Here is a 24976-nt window from a genome sequence, read left to right on the forward strand (position 1 = left end):
AAAATTGAGTAAACATGTTGCCTTAAAATTAAGTACATGAACTTAATGTAATTGAAAAAAATAAGTTATGGGAACTTCCACGTAACTTATTTTTTTCAGTTACGCATGAAGTTTATGTACATAATAATTTTAAGGCTACAGATTTCTTTAAGTTAAGTCAACTGATCTCTTTTTACAGTGTATCTGTCTGTCTGTGTATCCATCCATCTATCTATCCATCGTTGGTTCGATCTTTTAAAGCAACACCTAGTAACTTTTCCTCTCCTGTCGCCCTTCAGTTTGGAAAGGGAATTGCCCATTACCGCTGTCATAAATAATTTAGCCTACCACATCCTACTGTCACACACACGCTCATTGTTTATCAGCACCGGCTTTGGAATGAACCATGTCTGAAAATGATTCCTGATCTGATGATAATCTCGATTTCTACTGTAAACTACATGAAAGCAGGGATCCATCCTGTCTTGTATCAATGGTTCAGGCTAGTGGTGGTGGTGTATGTCACGGGAGGCTGTATATAATGAAGCGCACCTTCTTCAAGGAATCAGTCTTTAATCCAGAATGGAAAAAGTCAGGAAAACAGCACTTAACATCAACGACACCAAACAAAGAACTGAATTAAGACATGACTTAATACACAGAGGAACAAATGAGCTAATAAACAGGATGATTAATCAAACACAATAATGCCCGGTTCACATTTTGGGCAAATGAAAGATGACCAATTGTGATGATTTCTGTGGTCATTGCTCCTAAACAGTGGTCCTACGCTGCACAGTGAGAGAGCTTCAAAGACTGCTGTTGTCACGGTCTTGCGTCTAGAATCGAGGATCCAGCCAGAGCTTGATAGGGCAGCGAGGAACGAAGGCGTCGCTATGACAACAGGGAACTATTTGTGGCGGTACTGTCTGCAATGGAAAACAGAGCAATAAGAGTCGAGGTGAGCCGAGTCGAGCTGGTAATAGAAAAGCACCATTAGCTACACAATAAACTTATGTTTTGCACTGTTTACTCGTGGCATGGTCTCATGTCTTATGGCCCTGAGTCAGTCATAACAAGTGTAATATTTTTATCAGCCCCTTAGTACCAATTGAGCATTTTAAACACCACAGCCTCACCACAGTGTTGTTGCTGACCATGTGACCACAGTCTACCCATGATCTGGCTACTACTAAGACTACGCAACTTCTGTTTCATGCTGACTTTAACCATTATAAAACGTTGTTACAATATCTACACATGAAAACTACGGTGAAATTGTTTAAACAAGTTTAAAAGACTGGATTTCAGTGAGCAGAAATGCTGAAACAAATTCGCGTTTCTCATTTTCAACTTTCAAGCAGACTATCTTGGCACTTTTCACAGTTTGTTTCACACCTCTGGTCTCCCTCCCGCCATTTCTGACGTCACTCTCTAAACTTCCCTTACATTTTCTAGAAACCTTTTCTCGTTTTTTTTTTCCCTTCAATATTGAATAATTGGTTAGCAGTGATAAAAAAAAATGATAATTATTTAACTTTTATTGTAGTAAAAATTGCATTTTAATGCTAACTTTTGCTACAAAATAATTTTCTTTTCTACTGGTAATTCATTATGGTTAACTCTTCTTTGAACAGCCTCAGACTTGCACAGGCAGATAAACATACACTGAAGGCAACTCAGTCGAACTCTGACAACACTGGCACAGTGTGTTGAGAATTAGTATTGCAACTGATGGCCATACTGTGCGTGGAAACCAAAGAATGAATGACAAACCAGTTTAAACTCTATTCCACTATTAATTTGACTTAAGTAGTAACAATAAAGAAGCACTTCACTGACCTGCAGTCTATATTATTACTTTGATCCAGTCTTGTGTGCGGACATGGTTCCGATTATAATATTTTCATTGGATATAGGTTTAAACATACCCATGATTATGGTTATTCTGATTATAGTATTTTCTATTGGATAAACATTTACCTGATATTTCCCTTTAAATGACAGTATCATACTTTAAATATTGTATTTTTTTAAACAGAGCTCTGAGACAATAAGACACCACACAAAGAGTTTCTCATTAAAATGAAGATACATTTTATTTCTTTTCTTAAAAAAACAAACAATACAAAAAAAATCTGAGGAGGAAAAATGAAACAAAAGAAACCAGTTTAAAATAAAATCAAGCACAAAAAAAAAAAAACATTCATACGTTTTTGGACAGCTAGGTTAAAAACCAATTCATAGACAGCACGAGTGGAAAATATTCAGAGATGCCTGGCAGAAAGGATCGAACCATGTCAGAATGCCATTTATGCACTTGTAGACAGAAAAGCCCCTCGAAATGCATCATGGGATATACATCATATGTGTCTGGAATTAAAAACAAGCAGCAACAGAAATACATATTCAATGAGCAAACACACATAAGGTATGAATAGTACAATTCTTCTCAATCCTCACAGTGCAAATATGCCTCTCTGTGTCATGACATCACAAACACATCTGATCCAGGGCTGAAGAATAACAATATTTGACCTTTTTAAAACATTATTAGCTTGGTTGAAGAGATCCCCAACATTGAGCAATACAATCTCTGGGCGAAACGGGCACGAGTCAAAGATACCCAGTTTCTGAACATTTAGCTTTGCGGTACAAGATTTTGAAAAACAGGCTTGGTAAGGCAGAAAGACATCAGATTCACATTTCCTGTGCAATTAACCGTTTTAAGGCCCGATCTCAGCGAACCTCTTTTGAGAAAAGAGATGAAAGCATTCATACTGCAGCCTTAATATGAGATGATCTGGTGGATGAGAAGAAAAAAAGCAAAGGCAAATGAAAAAAAATCAGAGCGAAATGAGCATGATTCTTGAAGAAATATTCCAGGTTCAAAATGCGTTTAGCTTGATGGATGGCATCATACCTCAGTTTGCAAAAAAACAAAAACAAAACAACAACAAAAAACACACCAAGAAGTGAACTTACAATGGGGCAAACATCAGACACTCGCCATTGTAAGTACACAACAAACTGAGGTACACATTGAAATTATTTTCTGTGATAATGTCGCAGAATTTGACTAAAACAGTAACTGCATTATGGTTCAAACTACACAAATTGAGACTGTTTATTTAAAAGGTAAAACTGAAAATTGAATAGCAAACCCTGGTTAAAAGTGTACCACGACAAATGTAATTCTCAAACCACGAGCATTAGATGTCAAAATTTCTCCATCTTCCGCTGATGATCCAAGCATGTTTAATAAATACAAAACGAATCCTCAGATAAGCAGAGCCGCTAGTATCCAAACAAACGGCGTGAACTATAACGGATCGCAAAACTTTCCTAACGAATGGCTTTCTAGAGAGGTATCACTACACAACAAACGCATTGGACCTTAATTAAAGACGGTTTCAGAACTTTGCAAAACTATTCATACGTTAAAATGATGTACTTTCGCAAATCGAATGCGACGTTTGTTAAACGCAAGCAAAAATTGTTCGTAAAACCAATCTTGCGCAAATTTCGCTGCGACAATTGCATTTACACTCCAATAAGCCATTACAGATTTACACTAATACTTGTTTTGTTTGCGCGGTGTGAAAGGAGTACATTTGCGCTAGAATGGTTTTACGAACATTTTACACAGAATGGATGAGGAACATCGGCCGCAACAATGCAGAGTAGGCAATAAGCTTTATACATGTTACCGAAATGAACGAGCGCTGAAGCAATTTTTTTTTTTTTTGTTGAGAATACGGTCATGTGATTACCCTGGGCGAGCAGAGACGCTACTGGTTGGAACGATGGGCTTCCCTCGAGATTATATACCCATAAATAAACAGACTCAGACACATTTTACTCAATAATATATATAGATATATACGCTAACAAGTTCTGGGAAAATGTCCTTTGCGATATGGAATTTATAGGCAAAAAAAAAAAAAAAAAAGGAAGGGGGAAATAAAAAGAGTTCAAACCGTTGAGCCAGGCCACAACAGACAATGAAAAAAATCTGAAAAGCAAACAAGCCCAACCCCTCTCCCACCCCCCCACCCCAAAAAATGCAGATAAGGAAAGAGTGTAAAGGGAAAGAGAAGAAAGGGACGCCTTTAATAACATGGCTAGTCTTCCCCGGATGGAGCCTCCTCTTCTGAGCCGTCCTCTTCCTCCTCGTCTTCCTCATCTTCGGGGGCATCATCCTTTGTCTTTTTGGTGGGAGGAGACTCTTTCTTCTCCACCTCATCTTCCTCCTCGTCTTCAAGGGGGCTCTCGGGTTCCTCGTCATCTTTAGGTGAGGACTTCTCCAGTGCTTTAGCTGCACTTGGGCGACCTTTCCCTTTCCCCTTCATGGGGCTGGGGTTCACTGAGGAACAAACAGATACGTTAACATTAACTTTACAACTTTGGAGTCAGTAAGGTCCTGTTTGGATGCGTTTCGGTCGATTGGATCTAGGGTTGGGCCGATGGACGAGCCCTCAAAAGTGAAGCCAAAACGTCTCGATCGCCCCCCCGTGACCGGTCCTAGTATAGGGCATATCGAGACGCTGGCAGCTTCAGTTCTCGCCGATGGAAAAGAGCGAAGGGGCGTCGTCCATCTTTTTTTACACTCTATGGTTCAAACAGCCCCAAAAGACGCCTACTCTCCGCCTTCTGACCTGAAGTGCACTAGCCAGACGGGATTTATACTTGTCAGAAAGGACACAAATTTGGTTTTATGGCCGAAAAATGCACACACACACACACACACACACAAAAAACACAGTGTTCTCTCACCATTCCTGATTTCTAACACACACTCAGTGTTCAGCGCTGAATTGCGACTGTCAGAGCAAGCAAATGCCCATCGCTTTATTCACCAAGTGTGCCACGTTTAGCAGCATTTATTATGGGATTATGACTGTTTGATTCATAGATTAAAGGGTTAGTTCACCCAAAAATGAAAATTCTGTCAGTATTTACTCACCCTCATGTTGTTCCAACCCCGTAAGACCTTCGTTCATCTTCGGAACACAAATTAAGATATTTAAGATATTAAGATCGCTCCTGCATACTAGTCCGTAGGCCTCTTGAGGGAATGACTCTCGCTGGCCTCAAAAAGTCATTAAAGACATCGTTAAAATAGTCAAAGTGACTACAGTGGCTCAATCTTAAGTTTATCAAATGACGAGAACACTTTTTGTGCGCAAAAACAAACAAAAATAACGACTTTATTTCAACTATTCACTTCCTTCTCCATGGGCCTGTAGTCAGTTAACGTAGTGTGATTGCGTAGAGCTACGTCACACGTAGGCTCACTATTGGCCAACGCTGGTCATGTGTGTGATGCGTGTGACGTACAATAACAGAAGCTTACGCTATTAAACGAGTAACCTGACTCGAGGCAGAGGGAGAAATAAACGAATAGTTGACATAAAGTCGTTATTTTTTGCACACAAAAGTGTTCTCGTCGTTTGATAAACTTAAAATTGAGCCACTGTGGTCACTTGGACTATTTTAACGATGTCTTTAATGACTTTTCGAGGCCATCAATTGTCATTCCCTCAAGAAGCCTATGGACTGTATGCAGGAGCGATCTTAATATCTTAAATATCTTAATTTGTGTTCTGAAGATGAACGAAGGTCTTACGGGGTTGGAACAACATGAGGGTGAGTAAATACTGACAGAATTTTCATTTTTGGGTGAACTAACGCTTTAAGTGCTCAAATAGATCACATGTACACAAGTCTTTAGATGATTTCTTACTTTTAGACTAGTCGGTTACAAAACAGTGGTTACCTGTGGCCTTTAGCCGGGGTTTAGGGGATTTCTTGTCCTTCTTCTCAACTCTCCTTCCTCCTTTCGGCACCACTTTTTTGCCTTTCTTTTTGGAGTGCCCATAGTCACTGTCATCATCATCATCAACCATGAAGTCTTCATCACTGCCAGACTCCTCTGCAGAGAAAATCGGAAAGTACATTATGAAATGTGAGTGGCGCTTGGCTCTGCAAAAATGGCCACCACAATACTATTGTAATGTGAACCATTGCTATGGTGTTACTAAGGGATTCTGAGTAGTTAATGTCATGTGAAGTTGCCAGGTGTCCAATTACTGGCTTTTAGTTCATTTGAGGCATCTTTACACAGCTGATTTCTGACTGGTCTGTATCTGCTTAACAAGACATAGACATAATGCTGCATAACAGGCAGACAACATTATGCCTGCTCTGACCCACCTCAACTGCTAGCATTAAAGTATACTGCTGAAAAGCGTTGTGTAAAGAATCCTAATGGCCGCCTCAATGACACCTTTACAGTGTAAACTTGCCATTAGAGCCCGACCGATAAAGGATTTTGAAGGCCGATACCGATACAAATATTTTTTGGTTTTAAAATCCGATATGCCGATATATCGGCCGATATTTTTTTAATTTTTTATTTCAGAAAGGCGCAACAAAACATTAACAGATTTCCCTAACATTAGTTATTTGTAGTTATTTATGAGTTTTAACCAAAATAATATGATGAAGCATTTTAAAAAGAAACTTTCTAAAAGTTTATTTTATTGTCACAACAGAACAGACTGATGATAGTGGCATTAGCTAGCTTTATGGTTAGCTAGTCTATGATGAACCATAATTTAGCAATGGATTACGTCATACTGCAAATTGTAAAACATACATTTTCAATATAACTGGCCGAGGAAACTTCCGCCGGCCACAAATGTTGTCATGCTTATTTGAGTTAAGTGAACTGATGGGGGTGTTCTTTTAATTGTTATTCAAGCAATGTATGTATCGCGACCAACTCAACGAGTGTTGCCAACAGGAACGGTGTAGAGTGCCCTCTGGCGGACAAACTACACAACACTCATGACATGGTTCAAGCGTGTTTCGTCCATTTTTATTGTATTTTTTAAAATTTAATTATCGGCCATTATAACTGCCGATACCGAAAGTTTGGAAAATGCCTAATATCGGCTGATGATATCGGCCTGCCGATATATCGGTCTGGCTCTACTTGACATTGTTGTATCATTCGCCAGGCCAAGTCCAAGCATGAGCAATATTAATAATCATAGTGATGCTGAGTCAAAGGGACAAACATATTGAACACTGCAGTTAAAATTAAGCAGCACACTTACGGTCCAGGAATGCCTGTTCTTCCTCATCTTTCTCCTCATCCTCACTGCCACCGTCTCCCAGAAGGATTTCTCTCTGTTTGGACACGGCCTTTGACGCCGCCTGCCTCACCTGCCTCGGTTTCCTGCTCACCTCTTTATCATCATCACTATCATCTGCAGACATCAACAACAGATGCATTCACATTTCTGCTATTTTCACATCTGATTTCAGAACACGCACTCCTAAACTGTGCTTGTTTTATACTTTGGGCTTTTTCAGTCTAAATGGGCAGTTAATGGTGAGAATAAGACTAAACTTTATGCTCATAGTTTAACATCTGCTGCTTCATGTTTTATGCATGAGAGCTCAAGGAGAAATAAAAAAATTGTCAGTCCGCGTCTCACCTCCACCTCGTTTCCTCTTCAGTGACTTTTTGCCTGGCTTCTCCACCTTAGCTTTCTTTCCCTTTTTGGCCTTTTTCTCATCATAGTCACTTCCTCCATCTTCCTCTTCCCCTTCCTCTCCCAAGTCGTTGTCTTCATCACTACCGAAGTCATCTGAAAAACACAAGATTAGAGGTTGATCATTTTTCTATGCAACTTTATTTTGAATCAAATCATCTGCGGTAGATGAAATAGCACAATTTACCTGCGGAGTCATTTTTGGATTTGGACAGTTTGTCATCTGAATCCTCGCTGCAACGGAAAAGGTTTGTTAGTAGTTTGAACTTTGAAGGAGAAAGTCCTTGTATGTGGCATTTATCTCCTAGTTATAATTAACCGCAGCATATATGTGGGTCATTAGGAGAAAACGTATCTCAAAAAGGTTCACAATCTCTGGGGATCCCAACACACAAGAATCCTGTCATGAAATTCACCATTTAATACATATAAAATCATTTTAAATGCATTATTCTAATAATATATTATCATCAAATACACCAAAGCTAGAAAAAGACGAGATTCTTGCCTCTCTTCCTGTGAATTCTTAGTCTTCTTGTTCTTGATTTCACGGGGTGGAGCACGTATCTTCTTAGTTGTTTCCTTGTCTCTCCCATAATCCTCATCTGGAGGCAGAAATCAGATGGATTGAACCATTAAGTACATGACAGAATATTTGCATTTCAATATGTGAATATAAATTCTGTCGCACATCAATACTTTTCCTAAAATTATGTGTTTTAGAGACGGTTTAATACCTGCATCGTCGGATTCATTAAACTGGGAGTAATTCACCACCTTTCTGTTCCTGTAAGAAAGACAAAATACTGTAACAAGAGTTTGTGACGCAGCGGTGCATTTGACATTTATTCTTGTTTTAAGGGCTTACAGACCATTGGAAGGTGGTCAGCATTTCTTTAACATTTCTCGCTTCATTATGTTTCCTTAAATTAATAATTGTTGAATAGTTCCTCAATTAGCATTTCAATGAGGGTTTCATTAATACTGCAGTCTTGTTCCATTTAACCACTCAGGCCCGACATGGTGTTGAGATGCTTGAAAAGCCACAAGTTACTTTAAATTAATTAGACGTTTTGGATTATAAATTACAATACTGAATCATCACACCAGAAAGGACATGATGATAATATACATAGTTAATTGTATAACTAATAATTATCATATTGTGTCTTAGTGTCTACTTGTACATGCCACATACATTCATTAATACATTTGATTTATAACAACGTTTCAATTGTAAACATTAATCTGAGGTAGATTGAGAGTAGCAGGAAGTCGATAAACCATTCACAGTATTAATCACGTGACACACGTAGAAAAATGACCACTAAGTTACCGTTACCCAGTAAAATCCGACAAAATACTGGGGGTTTTGTTCAAGTTATGAAAGAAACACTGTAAATTAAATACATAACTTTGTGAAATTGATTTCATCGCAAGTCTTCTTTTGGCGCAATTCCTCTTATTTACCATGGTAAGGCTTTTCAGAATCTACCATTTTATTCATTCTTTTTTTTTTCTCAATCTGTGGTGGTTAATATCAAGTTAACAATAACTTATTTACCGGTAATAAGTTATAATCAAGTACTAAATCGGTATTCGCTATATTTGCATATAGTCACCACGGTGAATGTTCGTCAGCACAGCGTGTTACGTTCTTTTCTGTAACGTTACGTGAGGAAGGCGCGGGCACCATTTTTACTCTTTTTTTTTTTTTTACGTCGGCCCTCGGTCGAAAACGCACAAGTCATATTTATTAATCTGCTATTACAATTTGAAGTCAAAATATGAAGACTGAACATGAAATTTTGTGCACGTTTTTCACATAACTCCAAACGGGAGGTGTGGTCGCTCTCAGCCACCCCGCCCCCCTCTGTCGTCACACGCGTCGTGTTAATTTACCGCTATCAAAAAAATACCTCAAAAACGCGCTTCCCTCCCTAAAACACCAACGGGCTTTCGCAATCTATTGTTTCTGCATCGTTGAGAAATGTGCGCAAATATGTGTGCTTTACAGGTTACAAAATCACTTGAATGGGCCAATGTGCACCTCCAATGGGATTTTATTACCCCCTCCTTAAGCTTTGGCGAGGATGAATGGGAAGCCATATTCTCACTGGCTTACAAGGAAACATTTAGCCTTTTAGTGCTTCTCAAACAACAAATATATTCTGAAAAATAGGTAGGAGATCCACGAAGAATAACAGATTTCAGAATCCTGATTGATGCACATTAGAAACGTCCACGACATCCCCATAAATGTAAAAGACACAGCCCTCCGCCACTAGGGAAGAAACAACGAGCAAAATGCATGCACGAATGAGCCAAAATGTTAAAAAATCGAGCTCTGAACAAGAACATAATGATGCCTGGCACATGCGTGAAGCCTAGAAGAAGTCAGTGTGCATGCAGCAGCCATCAGCAGGACGAATGGAAACCCACGTACCTCACTGGTCTTGCCATTTTGCAGGAATACTGTAGAGGTTAAAAATTGTGAAAGAGCAAAAGAAAAGCAGGGAAAATGCAAACAAAATGTGCTGTTTTAAAACACAAGAGGTGACGTCGCAAAACCAACGCCCTCTCCCTGTGGTAAAAATCAAACAATGCGGGAGATATTCCTGCTCTACGAAGGTATTTAGTTTAAATTTTACCTTCAGCTACTCAAAATGGTGAATAAAACAAACTGAAACTGCAGCCTTCGCGCAACCTAACGATTGGATGGAGGGCGGGGATTGATGTTAAAGCTCAGCCCACTCAGCTAGATTTGCCCAGAGAGCGACGTTATTGGTGAGTTCAAATGATTGTTCGATTTGTGATTGGGTGTTGAGGCTGTCAATCAAATGTAGTGTCTCCAAAGCGTTTACCCTCCCCCTCGTTTGCGGATAGGTTGAAACAGCATGGCTCGGCTCAGAAACAAAAAGAGGCCCTCACGATATGCAAGATATCCCAGTTTAACTGTAGAACAACTTTGTGTCGTTTGTTTCTTTTGAAATTAAGTTTATACAAGCGAGAGCACACAACAAACGGTTTGAGACCTCGAAAATGTAAATTTTGTTGGCTATATTGACCTCAAATCAGACCTAACTCGATCACTTTTAAAATTATATTATTGCAATACTGATAACAGGAATATGTTGCTTTAATGCTAACAGTTACTAGCATTATTCAACCTTAATAGCATATGTCACATTTAAATTTCTTATTTTAATAATGTTAATTATTGTTTTTATGGGAAGTAAGATAAATGTTTGGATATTATATCACAATTCCCATTTTTTTCAATGCTCATTCTCACTGAATTTTGCAATAGATTGAATCGCAGTGAAAACAAAAATGTCTCCAGACTGACCACCCTCTTGGTTTGCTTTGTTTTGATAAAACATTGCTCACAAATGGCCCTTTTTTGATGTTGTCCACTTTTAGTGGATTGTTCCCCTGGCTTTAAGTTTGCATAAATTAATGTTCGGTTTGAGAGCTTAGAAAATAAGTATTTTAGAAAGATTTAATTCCCATAAAGTATTGATTTTAGCTGACTTTCTACCCTGAAATGTGACCTAACTTGATAATTATTGAAAGAATATTATTGCAAATATAACAATGCATTAGTTTAATTTCGATCTTCTTCATAATAGTGTAAATAATATTTGCCCTTGTTATTTTTGACGGAAATGGATGTGAATAACAGTGTAGGCTGTTTAATATTCAGTCTCCAGAATCACATGAATGGAAGGAATAAGGAATGTATCTAACATGTAACTTCAAAGTATTTTAATGCTCACATCATATGCATTGACTGTGTATTTCCCTTTATTTCTGTTCCAGGAAAAAGGATTTCTTCCTCTTTATTCCCCTAGTCTTTCGCTGCAGACCCTGGGATCCTCTCTGCTCAGCAGTTATTGAAGTGAGGAGAAGGTATGTCTCCATGGCAACCAGGTATGATTCTCGTCTTTTTTTTTTTTTTTTTTTATTCGCCCATCCATCAGTGTTTGCATTTCTTTAGCCTTCCGTAATCTTCCAAAACATCACTGGAAGAGTTCCTGAGAAGGAAATCGGCTACTATGGAGGGTCAGTCATCTCATATTGCTTTTGTTTATTTGGATGCATGTCATCTGTTGCCACAGCAACCACTCACTTTTCTCCCTGGAGTGCACACAGAAATCACATCTAAATTCCAAGACAAATGCTGTCACAAAAAAAGTAGGACATGTGCAAAAATGCTCTCACAGGCTATCACACCGTATGTGTGGGGGCCACGTGCATAAACTTGTGTTTGCTCACAGCTCATGGGCAAAGTGCACTGTAGTGTAGCTTTTGTTAGAACCTTTGTCAGACCAAAAACTCATCTGATTCATCATCTGATATCAATTAAATGTTAACGTGGGTGAATCCTGTCATAACATCCTTTCAAAATCTAAAAATAAATAAATAAATCAAGCATGTGTTTAGGATCAATCACTATTTCCCTCCTTTTTTTGCAATGTGAAAAATAAACAAATTCAAGGCTCAATGCTAGGGATTTATTATATTTTTTATTCAAATTTGTACTTGCCATGCTAGAATTTTCAATGACCCTACCACAAAAAAGTTATAAATAAATAAATAAAAATAGTTAATGTTTTCATTGTGTTTGACCCATTGAAGACAAGCAAGCAGTAATGAAATAAAAACAAATAATCGAATTAAGAGCAATACAATGCTTTCCAGGTTTTTCAGGTTGGTCTAACAGTAGTATAACACTGCATATTCCTCACTGTATACATTAGTTAAAAAAAAAAGTTATTCAGTCAACCCAGCAAACAGAGAACGTTCCCCAAACATTCATGGTTCCCATTTGGTTATTTTTTGGGAACCAAACAAGAACATTCTAGGAACGTTCCCTATAGGTTATTTTTAGGTTTCATTTTAGAACCTAAGAAGAACGTTCTGGGAATGTTCCCTGTAGGTTATTTTTAGGTTCTATTTTTATAACAGGGAACGTTCCCATTAAGTTGCCAAAATGTTCCCCTAAATACATTTTAGCTAGATTATGTTCATTAGCGATGTATGTTTATGCTGGATTATATTTAAATAATGGTTTGTATTTAAAAAAAACATCTATCGCTTGTCTTTATGAGTGAGTCGACTCACATGATTTATGTTTCACGCTTGAGAACTTCTGTACAACATCTGAAATTGCATATTTCCCTTCTATATTCGAAAAAAAACAGTATGTGACAAAATAAGAAAGTACTCATAAAACAGTAGGATTCAAAAAGCACTCGGATGACCAACTACTTCCGGTGAGATTCTGAAGTGTGCATACGATGGACACTTTACTATCATGAGGCCACAGGAGAAGATTTGTGAATGGCAGTGAAGCGACGTAACTGACGCTTGTAGGTCACATCATGATAATGGCAACATGGCAATGTACTGACTGTAGTAGCTACGTCCAGATTACATTTATCCTACACACACTCATTTTTATAGAAGAACATACTTTTTTAGTGGTCTTGAAGTTATTACTTATTAAAAATAAGTACTTATTCAAGAGATTATGCGATTTCAGACGCAGACATATGAACATCGATGCTCCCTTGTTCCCACAGTGCTTTGTGGGATTTTTTTAGGGAGCGAACATTTCAGTGCACTGGAAGTATTTTGCGATTTTTACGATTGAGAGACAGATAAGCTGCAGTCCGGCGTTTTACCTCTTTGTCGCCATCTCTGTTCGAAATCTGTAATTGCAGTCATTCGCGTAATTATCAACTTTACGTACTTAACATTTTTATAAACTAATATTAGCAAAGGTTATTGTAACGGTCACCAGCTGGAGTGCATTTGAGAGCCGCCAGAGGGCACTCCACGTCAGTCTATTGTCATTCCCTCACAAACTACATCTCCCATAAGTTCCTCACTGCCCAGACTCTTCATACATTATCACATTCACCTGTGTCTCATTATCTTGTTTAGCTTACCCCATATAAGCCCGGGTTTCTCATTTATTATTTGTGATGTCTTGTTTAGTGTTACACTGCAATTCTCAGCATTCTCGCTGGTTTCATGTCTATTAGTTTTGGACGTCTAGTGTTCCCTGCCTTGTTGTGTTTGTTTGCTGTGTTTGACCTTGCATGTACTTTGGATTACCCTGTTCAGTAAATACTTCATTTGGATGTCAATGCCTCAACATTCTTGTCTCATAGCAGTTCGTGACGGTTATATTAAATATATTTTATTTTTAATTTGACCATTTTGTTTATAGGGTGTAATGTGACCTGGATTTACTGAGATTCATCCAGGTAGGAATCATGGAATCATGTCAAAGAGTCCAAAAACGTTGGTAACACTTTACGCCTTTATGTATAAAGCATTATAATGGATGTTAAAATGCATAATAATATTTGCAAACTCTGTTACATCAGAAATTTGTCATGTGTTTTATCGCATTATATATTCTGAACAGGTGTTCAGTGAATGAATATTATAATTGTGGTAATGAGACAATACATTGCTTTACATGGTGTGTTACAAAGCATAATTAATGCATTCAAATAATTTTATAATGCTCTATGTATAAAGGCTGAATTGTTAGCCAAAATGTTTAAAATGCCCCCAGCAAAGCAAATAACTAGTAGTTTCTCTGTTTTACTTTTCTCAATCTAGTTGCAATGGTAATAAAGGAACACGAGAGGGCAGTATGGCACTTCTATGACATGGTTTGCAAATTGCACAGACAATTTAATTCATTTTTACTGAGGGATCTTTGAATAATAGAGCTGTTATGTAATGTGAGTACTTATGCGTGTTTTTCAAGTGAGTTCATGTGCAGAACTATTGTGATTATATTAAGACCGTCTGACTTTGAGTCGTGTCTGTCAGTGGAGCTTCTCACCTGCCTACAAAAATGATTTGAGCATTTGAGCCATGCTTAATGTCTCAGCTCAAAATATCAAACCTTGAGGCATTTATTTTTATAGACGGCACTCTTTTTCAAGCAATTTTTTCAGAGGGTTTGCTATCTAATGCAATGACGTCCATGCTTTTTAAATTGCCACTAGACTATTTCATGTGAATTCAGAATAATATACCACTTAAAAAATGTTTTTTGTCCTTTGGCTATTAGTGTATTTATATAATTTCTAAGCGCATATTCTACTTTTTTACCACTTGAGATAGAAACTCATTTTATAAAATACAGAGACCAAGGTTTCTGTATCTAGCTCTCCTGCTATAGCTGGATAGTATAGCTCTGTAAGTAGGTTTGGTTATGGTTATTGTTCTTTACTGTATGTAAACAGCGCCTTTCTCGTGTTTTGTAAGCATATGTGTTATGTTTGCTATAGAGTAGTTGATATCATTTTGAAGTGATATTATAATGTTTGAAGTCTTGAGGTGAATTAGGCTACTGTAAACGCATACACAGATGCTGTTGATAGCCTAACTTGAACCTGAAGGGACATTAACCAGCAAGACTAAGATTAGCTAGACCAGCCCCAAACTAGTACTTTCGAGCATGAACCCCCCTTAAACAGCATGCAAATCACTCTCTCAACACTTTGAAAGACTTCTCTCGCCACACGCCGTCCAGTATCTCCGTCCTGAAGCGTGTAGGAATCCAGAAGCAGCTGTGTCTGTGTCCCATCGCTGAACCTCTGATAGCACACTTCACTCAGTGCTGTGGAGAGTTTATTCAAATAGATCTCAACTCCCCGCAGCCGCTTTACACACAAACACGCAGGCGAGAACACAGTCTGGGGAGTTTGAATTTTAAGACATACTTATTTGCAATTGCTGGCACACTATTCTTGGACAAGAGCCCTGCAGAAAAACGAGAGGAGGCTTGCAGTGAGAAAACGGTGGGAAAAATAATGTCTTTTTTATTGAAGCATGCCAAATGAAAGAATACGTACTTGTTTTATCGTTTTATGTAAATGATGGATCGCTCTTAAAGGGATAGTTAACCCAAAAATGAAAAAAAAAAGGTCATTCATTATTTGTCCTCGTGTCGTTCCAAACCCGTAGGGCTTTTCGTTCTTCATCTTCGATACACAAATGAAGATATTTGTGATGAAATCTGAGATCTTTGTTCCTCCATTGACATACGCAACTGCCATTTTGAGCATTCAAAAAGTTCATAAAGAGATCGTAAAACTACCGTTAATCCATATGAATTGAGTGGTTGAGTCCAAATTTTCTGTACACGGTCAATTTATCCCAGATAGCAAACTGACATTGAATCAACGTGGAATGACATCGAAACAACATTGATCTGACATTGTTTTGCTCATCGAATTAACGTCGAACCAACGTCAGACGCGTCATTCTTTCAAAACTAACGGAAAATCAACTTGAAATCAACGCGTTGTTTCAACGTTATGAAAGCAAACCAATTTTCGATTTCATTTAGCTTTGAAGAATGCCGCGTCTGACGTTGGTTCAACGTTAATTCGATGAGCAAATCAACGTTGTTTCAATGTCATGAGAGACGTCGTTTCCACGTTGATTCAATGTCAGTATGGAAGCTTGTTTCCGCCATTGAATAAAAAATATAATAAAGAATTGTGACTTTTTATCTTACAATTCTGACTTTTTTTCTCACAATTCTGACTTTTTTTCTCACAATTGCGAGTTTATATCTCACAATTCTGACTTTATTTCTCAGAATTGCGTGATATAAAGTCGCAATTGCGAGTTATAAAGTCAGAATTGTGTGTTATAAAGTCAGAATTGCGAGATATAAAGTCAGAATTGCGTGATATAAAGTCAGAATTGTGAGATATAAAGTCGCAATTCTGAGAAAAAAAGACAGAAGTGTGACTTTTTTTCTCACAATTGCGAGTTTACATCTCGCAATTCTGACTTTATAACACATAATTGCGAGTTTATATGTCGAAATTCTGACATCTTTTCTCAGAATTGTGAGATATAAACTCGCAATTGCGACTTATTAGGCCAATTCTTTTTCCCCCATCAGAAGAGTTTAAATCTCACAATTCTGACTTTATATCATGCAATTCTGACTTTAAAACTCGCAATTGCGACTTTATATCACGCAATTCTGACTTTATAACTCGCATTGCGACTTTATATCACGCAATTCTGACTTTATGTCTCGCAATTCTGACTTTATAACTCGCAATTGCGACTTTATATCACGCAATTCTGACTTTTTATCTCGCAATTGCGACTTTATATCACGCAATTCGGACTTTTTATCTCGCAATTCTGACTTTATAACTCGCAATTGCGACTTTATATCTCGCAATTCTGACTTTTTATCTCGCAATTGCGACTTTATATCACGCAATTCTGACTTTATATCTCGCAATTCTGACTTTATAACTCGCAATTGCGACTTTATATCACGCAATTCGGACTTTTTATCTCGCAATTGTGAGAAAAAAAGTCAGAATTGTGAGATAAAAAGTCGCAATTATTTTTTTTATTTTTTTATTCAGTGGCGGAAACAAGCTTCCATAGTTTGCTGTCTGGGATATGATGAACAGATTGAATTTAGTCTTTTATTCACACATAAATGTGAACATAAACAGAAGACCGAACTTGCTTGACACGTGAGATTGAACCTCATTGGTTCTCGCATGCCAAGCGAACATGCTTCAGCTTCCGTTCATCATAACTGATGTGTGTTTTGATGAATGTTTATGGTGAATTATTATTATTTTTAATTCATGTGCCGTTTTAAATTTTAATAAAATAACTTCCCCTCCCCCTTACATCTCTTCTCTGATGGACCGTTTACTGGCATGAGGGCGGGACAAACTATCACTCGATCCACCAATAGGAAACCACAGCTATCCAACGATCCAATCAATTCCTTATGTCCCGCCCTGTATTTGTTTTTCTTTGAGAAGCATTTCACTTGGATATACATCACAATAGGGAATAGACTATCGCAACTTCCGTTTCATGACAACTTAAATTTTTTAGACTTTTTGGAATAAGTTTTTTATGGTGTCGTTTTCAATGTATTCAGTGTATTAGTAAAAACCATTATTTAGAGAGAGTCCGCTATTAGTTAAGAAAGGGGAGAACCTTTTTTTTTTTATCAAAAATGTCATTTCCAACACAAAATTGAATTTGAGACTTGATGTTTAAAAGCTACATAAGACCCTTTTATATATAGTCCACAGTTTCTCACACTGAGTCACTGAACCTAAATCTGATGTGCTTTACCTTTAATTGCTAATTGCAAGAAGCCCCAGATAGGAACCATTTTTCTCTGATTTATTTCTGTTTCGCTTTAATCCTGAAAATAATTAGTTTACCATGATCCATTTACTAACATTTTATAGATAGGCCTAGTGAGTTTTAATCTGCAGTAAACTCCAGATGGCTTGCAATAGGACTTTGAAACCAACGAGATGGAATGGCTGAAAAATTATGGGCCGCAGAGCTTCAACACCCCGCAAAGCAACGTATTTAAATTAGAACAAAGGCATTCCAGGATGAAACATTCTTCTCAGCCAGAAGGCATTTTAATGCTAGAATATATTCAATGCTAATGCCTTTGAAACTTCCAAGAGAGCCGTTTTATAGAATTCTTAAGCCGTATTGAAGGGTTTAAAAACTTCCACACAGCTAGATAAAATCTTTAAATTATTAAATCTTTAGAATGTTCATTTCTAACAGTCTGTTGCTAAAAAGGATTCCATTAAGTCTGTACAATTGGAGAAAAAAAGCAAACCTAAAGGTCCTGATATCAGTGCGCATATTCTCCTTCTGGTGAAGTTGGTTGGCGTCTTGGTGTTCAATACAAAGTGTCTTTTGACAGGAAATGTGGCATGTGTTTAATGCACTCACAATGGAGGTTTGTGGGAAAATGCATTTCACTCTGATGCAAAAAAATAATTTCTTACTCTGTGTCTTGTTTTCCAGTACATCCAGTTCCTAAATCAAGATACATTTAAGCCTTGTTTTCTGAAAAAAAAAAAAAAGAAAAGAAAAAAGGCCGGATTCACATATAGCGCCTAAAAACGCGAAGAAAACGCTTGGCGCGCCGCATTCTCCTTTTTAAGCGCTAGGGCGGTTGCGCTATTGTCACGTGACCCATACGATGCGCTTGCGGCATTCTGAAGTTCAGATGTTTTTATCTCGATGCAGCGCGAACGCGCTTGGAAAAAACGAGCGCGTCGCGCCGCGAACACGTAGCTTATGAGCGCGCATTCCGCGCGGCGCGCCTATTTGAAATAACGAACTTGAGCGCGCAAAAGACGCGATAAGTGAACAGGCCTTCGGTGAATATTCTTAAAGCAGTACTATGCAGTTTTTTTTTTTGTTTTTTTTTACCTTAACTGAAAAGCTTCGGAGTTATTGCAATGGTTATGACTATTTTCGGGTTGAATGTTGGGCGTCCCACTGACAGACATTATTTTCTTGCTTTAAGCATAAACTTACTTAATTTTGAGGATTTTTTTTCAGAAAACAACAATGAATATCAAGTCATTTTATTTCTAAAGTAAAAGGTATTTTGATTGTAAAAAAGTTTCAATATCTAGGTTTTTTTTTTGTTGTTTGTTTTTTTTGTTTTGTTTTTTTGCAGTGCACAAAAGTGAAGTTCATAAAATCGCTTAGGCCTACTAATCTTGTCTGTGCAAAGTTATATCCAGTAATTCTCCTGTCATGATCATGCAAAGCCTGTAAAATAGAAGTTTATCTGCTTTGTTTGTATATTTTGTTTTAATGTAAACGCTTTAACAAAAGTACAGGATCCATATTTCTAGGTGGCTGCTTATTGGTCAAAGTCTGTATACTGAAAAATATTAGTAAATCATGAGCAGTAACAATTTAAAATAAAATATCCCCAACAATTACAAAGTAACACATCGAATTAACAAAAACATGAAATTTCTTCATGAACATATAATCTAAGCTTTGAACATTTTTTTTCAGTGTATGAAATGGCTTGGGTCTCTTTTTGATTGTTTTCAGCGGTTTTATCGTTCGCCATGCCTTAGTGACAGCACAGAGTCTATATGTGTACAAGATGCAGTGTAATATAACTAAATCCTCATCAAATAGATCCCATATCACAAAGCTGTATGTGTGGTTGACATGCATTTCAAGGGCCCCCCAATCTACATAAGTAAGGCGTTTGATTTTAAGCCGTTTGCCTTGGCAAGGCAAATGAGCGGCAGCTCTCTCCATATGTTAGTGTGAGTAAACAAACATGCTGAATTGTGTCATAACCGTTTGTCTCTATAGACATCAGCCACCTGTTGGGGAAATCTGCTTTATGTTCACGAATCCAAGCGATAATGCGACATGTCAGGTTGTGTCAGCTGCCACCACCCCTCCAGGACGTCAGAGGTGCGTGTGTGTGCATGTGTGAGTGAAGTGTGTCATCCGTTCTCAGCAGGTCCTAGACATTCATAACCTATCAAGATGCTGGTGTGATGCACTACATGTGACCTGGTGATAAAAATGTTCAAAAGTGGCTGATTTTTTTCTCCTCCTCTCCTCAGTGGCGCACACTCGTCGAAAAGCTGTCATCTCTTTCTGGTGTCTGCAGTGAAGGATCAAAGCGGGAACAGGCAGCCAGCAAGAGAGAAAGAGAGAGAGAGAGAGTTTGGGGTGAACCAGAGGACACAGCCTCTCCAGTTAAACAGGGTATAACCCAGTTGCTGCCAGATTGAAGGAATGCTGCTTCTCTGTAAACAGATTCAATTAAGACATCAAACCGTACGATGAAAAAGAATGCCGATGAGGAAAAAGCCAGGTTCAGGGTCGAACTGCATGCCTCCCCTGCTTTTCTCTGATTTAGAAACAGACTTCTTTTGATGAAATAATCATCGCTTCGTATAAATGCAAGTTGCGGACCAGACGCGCGCGTAGACACAGATGAAATTTAATGAGCTCGGTAAGATGCCGCAGAAGCGTTGCTGTTTTTAAGACCTCTGAATAAAAGCTCTTTAGATCTGGGGCGCTCATGCTGCGTTCCACAGATTTTCAACGTCCTACTTGGAAAAGTGCGATAGAATGCCAAAAGCCGGACTTCCAATTGGGAAACGAGTGTGGAAATCCTACTTTTTCCATAGCACTCTTTATGCACTATTCTGTGCCATTTTGTAGCAATAAGTGTGTTCACACTGAAAGTTGCCAAAAGAAAAAGTGCATTTACTTAAAGTCCCTGTGAAATCAAAATTGAACCTATTTACTTTGTTAGCGCATATTACTAATCTTGTGGTGAACAATTAATCCGTGCAAGTGAATATATATTAAAAAAATGTTTTACCTTAGTAATCTTTAATCAAAATCTGAAAAGTTACTTCCGGTCTGGAACGGTTTCTTTTTCTGATGACGTAGGTTTCACAGTTTGGGTGGGGAAAACGCTTAACCACTCCCCTCAAACCGTTAGTTTGCTATGAGCGACAGATGGAGAGGAGGAGCGCTAGAGTAAAACCCTGCCCTCTGTTCAATATTCCGTTTCACTTGGAAATACGTCACACAGCACTGGAGAAAAATCATTTGCAACTTCCGGTTCCCACGGGGACTTTAAAAAACCCAGATGATGCACTAATACAAACCGAGTGTGGAATGTTTGGACGCTTCATGCACCAAACTGTCGCAGTTTTCTGCACGTATAGTGGAAGGGAAGGGCTATCAGCATCACATCACTCAAGAAAAAGTTCTATATCGAACCTTAAAAGGTTCTATCAGCGCTACGTTTGGAACCCCTTAAAGGTTCTATACAGAACCCTTTTTAAGGGTTCAATAATTAGAACCAGTTCTTTGTAACCAAGAAAAGGGTTCTATATGGAACCTTTGGGGTTCATTCATTATCATTAGTTTTGTCCTTTCCGGATTAAATATTTCATATTATTGATAAACATCAAGACCCTAAAATGTATTTATGAATGCATGTGGATGATCACAAAGTTCAAGATATGGCTGTTAGAAAATGTATATATTTATATCATTTTAAGTAATTAATCAATATCACACGAACAGTGCCATTTCAGGTTTTCTCCTCCAAAAATCAGCATGATTAAAAACAGTTTAATAAACAATAATTTAATTACAACTACAAAATGCTGCAGAATAATGTAATATATGAATGAATAATAGCCTATAAAGAACCTTCGTGCCAAAAGGTTTTTTTTTTCTTGTCATTATAGAAACTTTTTTAGCATAAAAGGTTCTTTGGAGTTGAGTAAATATATAGAACCCCAATGAACCCTTTTTTAGGGTTGTACACTACATGGTAGAGTATAAGTGCATTGTGTGTATGTAGAAATATATCTTTTAATTTAATTGTCATTCACAATGCTTCATGGGAATGCAGATTTTCTCTCATTAAAGCTGTCTCCAATTTTCCAAAACTTTTTTTTTGCTTTAAATCAAAGTTAGTAATTTTGTAATTCACCTCATAGCTTTGTTTGTTTGGTTCATGGTTTATAACATTTAAAATAAGACTTAAAAAAAATTCCCTATGGGAAAAATGGCTGAAAAAAAAAAAAAACTAACTTCTGGAACCAAAGCTGCTGAAAAAGTGTACAGATGCAAGCGTGTTTGTGTCTAGCTAGTTTGATTGCCTTAAAATTCATTATTTCCTTTAGGCTCATGCATTTAATTTCTTATATTTTTTCCTCCTCGACTAACCTTTTCCACATCCATGTCGCAAGGGGTAGTGGGCAATTTTATGCCAAAAAGCATGAAAAAACCAACAGTAATATTGCACAATCTGGGTAACTTTGTTATTATATAGCTTTCACTGGGTAATATAGGCTTTCTTGTTTGGGCATCTGGGCACCCTTGTGTTGTTGCCCGAGTCCTTTTTAGATCCAAACTATCCAGTGCACAACTACAGTGAAACGGTTAGTGCACCACAGTCTTCGGATGCCGCATTAACGGACTTGCTTCAATTTTCGCCACTACCTTTGACACAGCTATGATAACTGGGCATGTTTGATTTTGTACTCGCATTTTGAATGTGTCATGTCTTTGACTTGTCAGACCAGAGGACATGTCTGTATTTGCCCGAGGACGTCCATGTGTTGATGTGAGATCGAAAAAACTGATGTCCCTCAAAGGTCACCGAGGTCACAATACCGCCTGTCCCCACCCAATTATTGGTCTATTACACTGTCTGCAAAGCGGTTTTCATCAGCACAGCTTTCTGCCCTAGATGCAGCCTGCGGTCTGGCGTGAACGAAACCCACTGCAACACTTGCTCTCTGTTGCTATCACTCTCTAAATCTCTCTATTGCTCTCTTTCTGCCTGAGAATGATAGAGATGTTTGGTGTTTGACTTAATAGCGTTTGACATCTTACTTCTCTGACAGATGAGCGGATATTAGTGGAGTGTTATTGCAGCCTCCACCAGTAGAGGTCACTGTAGACGCTGATGAATGTGATGGGGAAACACGTTCAAATGCATTTTCTGGCACTCTTGCTCAAGGTTTGCCTTCATTATAACAGCATCTGTGTTGTTGCTAAACAGAATCATAAATGTTTCATTTTAAGAGTCTGTTTCTCATTGGTTCCCTGACATGTCAACCTCTGACTCTACCAATGGCATGAGTATAGGGTGGGTTTGCCTTTTTAAAGATGGTGCACTCATCTATCTTCGAACTCATGTATCAAAATGAACAAATCTTTTTTCGAGTCATTTCATTCTTTGAATGAACCACGATGAACGAGTTCAAACAGGAGAGTCATTTCTGCTTATAAAACTTAAACTTTTTATTTATTTTTGAAATGACCGATTGTTTCACTAGATAAGACCCTTATTCATCGTCTGGTGTCGTTTAAAGCCCTTTGAGGCTGCACTGAAACTCATTTGGACCCTGAACCGTTTGATTCCCATTGAAGTACATTAGGCTATATGGCGAAAAATCCTGGAATGTTTTCATCAAAAACCTTCATTTCTTTTCGACTGAAGAAAGAAAGACATGGACATCTTGGATGACATAGGGGTGAGTAAATTATCTACTAAATTAAGTGAACTACTCCTTTTAAATACTTTTACAAAAAAGTATTCAGAATACAATATGCACTAAAGGAAAGCATAGAATTATGTATGGGATAATGTACATCCAGCTGGATGTCATCGCAGATTAAACCCTGAAAGGGTGATGAGGTCTTGCATCAACATGAAGGGGTTTATTCTGCAATAACAATCATCTGATTGTACATTATGCTGCTTATTTCAGGGCTACTTGTCACATAAGTAAATACTTAGAAATGAAATATTGATCTGAGTCGCAAATATTCCGCACAAAAACAAGTAGCTAGCAAGCGGCAAGTTCAAACTAGACCGACATTTAATGCCAGGTTCAGATTACATGATTTTTGCCTGATTTTGGCACGATCCGTTTGACGTAGGGTGTCGTGGGGATTCGTAAACGACGACGAGTGACGGGACGCAAGATTTGACCGTATCGTCTCGTATAGTGTGTCATAGTGGGCGACAACCTACGTCGCGTCTGCGATGCTTCACGACATCATGACAAAAGCGCCCCCGAATGGACAGAGACCCGTTGCTGCAGCCAGTCCAGGACCCGGAAGTAACCAGCCAGTGCCAATTCTCTTCAATTAGACATTCTCTGGTTTTACCGGACAAAATAACGCTGGATGGCGCGGTTGACCAATCAGAAACATGTATTCCACAGACCCGTGTAATAATAAACATTTAAAAACTGACATGTTTGGGAAGCCAAGCACTCAGTTTGATGCCTAAAGGACCAAAGAACTGATGCAACTTTTAGACACAGACTGAGTGTTTATTACATGTAAAAAATCACACATTTATGTAAATGATTTTGGGCAATTGCATTCATTCAAAAAGGAGCAAAAGGAACTGGAATGTATTGGCATATCTGTAGGCAATTATAGGTTTGACCGAAAGTGATACTGTACGACTCTTTATAAAACAGGGTGTATTTTCTCTTTGAGATTACTTTTATACCATTTCAGCCTGAACTGTGCCAGGCCACCCACACAGTTCGCTGGCTGACATTTAGCAAAAATTCGACATTCCTCTTCTCTTGGTATGTAAAAGTATGCGTCAACTTATCTAGATCATATTTCAATGAATTATTTATGCGATGAGATAAACATTTTAGTGACTGTTATGTCGATATAATGTTTTTGGTGATAATGAAATCAATAGAGACATCTACTTTCCGGTCGGTTTACCCTGCACTTTTGATGCCTTGCAATTTTGGGACCCTTCAGAACCATTTGACCCAACAGATCCATCCATCCATCCAAAATGAAGTATTTTTGTAGTTAAGAAACCGAAATCTACTTTGCCTTCTGTGTGTCGTTGAGCATTTTTGTTACAAGTATTGGACATCTTTATTTTGCCCAGCCTTTAAGAAACAATCAAAGCTTTTATCGATAAATCTTTCGTCACATGATATTGCATGATTTTGCATTATTCTGCTAGCAGTTTAACATTAAAAGCAGTGTATTCTTGACAGTTTTTTTCT

At 38.0% G+C, this 24976-nt stretch overlaps 1 protein-coding gene and 1 long non-coding RNA gene across 3 annotated transcripts in view; one reads left to right on the forward strand and one right to left on the reverse strand.

Annotated features, from left to right (window-relative positions):
* Positions 1 to 3860: 3860 nt before the first annotated feature.
* Positions 3861 to 10203, reverse strand: nucks1a (nuclear casein kinase and cyclin-dependent kinase substrate 1a). Its single transcript, XM_039673766.2, has 8 exons — positions 9991 to 10203; positions 8282 to 8331; positions 8053 to 8149; positions 7732 to 7778; positions 7488 to 7640; positions 7104 to 7256; positions 5759 to 5914; positions 3861 to 4345 (listed from the first exon to the last, which is right to left on the reverse strand). The coding sequence occupies exons 1-8, from the start codon at positions 10005 to 10007 to the stop codon at positions 4104 to 4106; spliced, it is 915 nt and encodes a 304-aa protein (XP_039529700.1). The 5' UTR covers positions 10008 to 10203; the 3' UTR covers positions 3861 to 4103.
* Positions 10204 to 13676: 3473 nt separating this feature from the next.
* The window catches only part of LOC120480829 (uncharacterized), a 159901-nt gene continuing 148601 nt past the window's right edge, over positions 13677 to 24976 (forward strand). Inside the window, exons 1-3 of one of the 2 annotated variants that reach the window (XR_016148468.1) lie at positions 13677 to 13822; positions 19746 to 19850; positions 20006 to 21190. This is a non-coding gene — a long non-coding RNA (uncharacterized LOC120480829). Of the gene's footprint in view, positions 13823 to 19745; positions 19851 to 20005; positions 22958 to 24976 lie in introns of those variants that run through there. The other variant, XR_005623174.2, reaches the window with a different exon arrangement.

Source organism: Pimephales promelas, chromosome 21, assembly GCF_988280905.1.
Source record: "Pimephales promelas chromosome 21, fPimPro1.hap1.1, whole genome shotgun sequence".
In the NCBI taxonomy this organism is placed as follows: domain Eukaryota; kingdom Metazoa; phylum Chordata; class Actinopteri; order Cypriniformes; family Leuciscidae; genus Pimephales; species Pimephales promelas.

Excerpts from the sequence above, each read along its gene's own strand:
- nucks1a (XM_039673766.2), bottom strand. Across the intron at positions 5,915-7,103 it reads AGAACAGGCATTCCTGGACC|AGGAGTCTGGCAGTGATGAA; the intron begins GTAAGTGTGCTG and ends TTTTCTCTGCAG. Across the intron at positions 4,346-5,758 it reads ACCCCGGCTAAAGGCCACAG|TGAACCCCAGCCCCATGAAG; the intron begins GTAACCACTGTT and ends TTTGTTCCTCAG.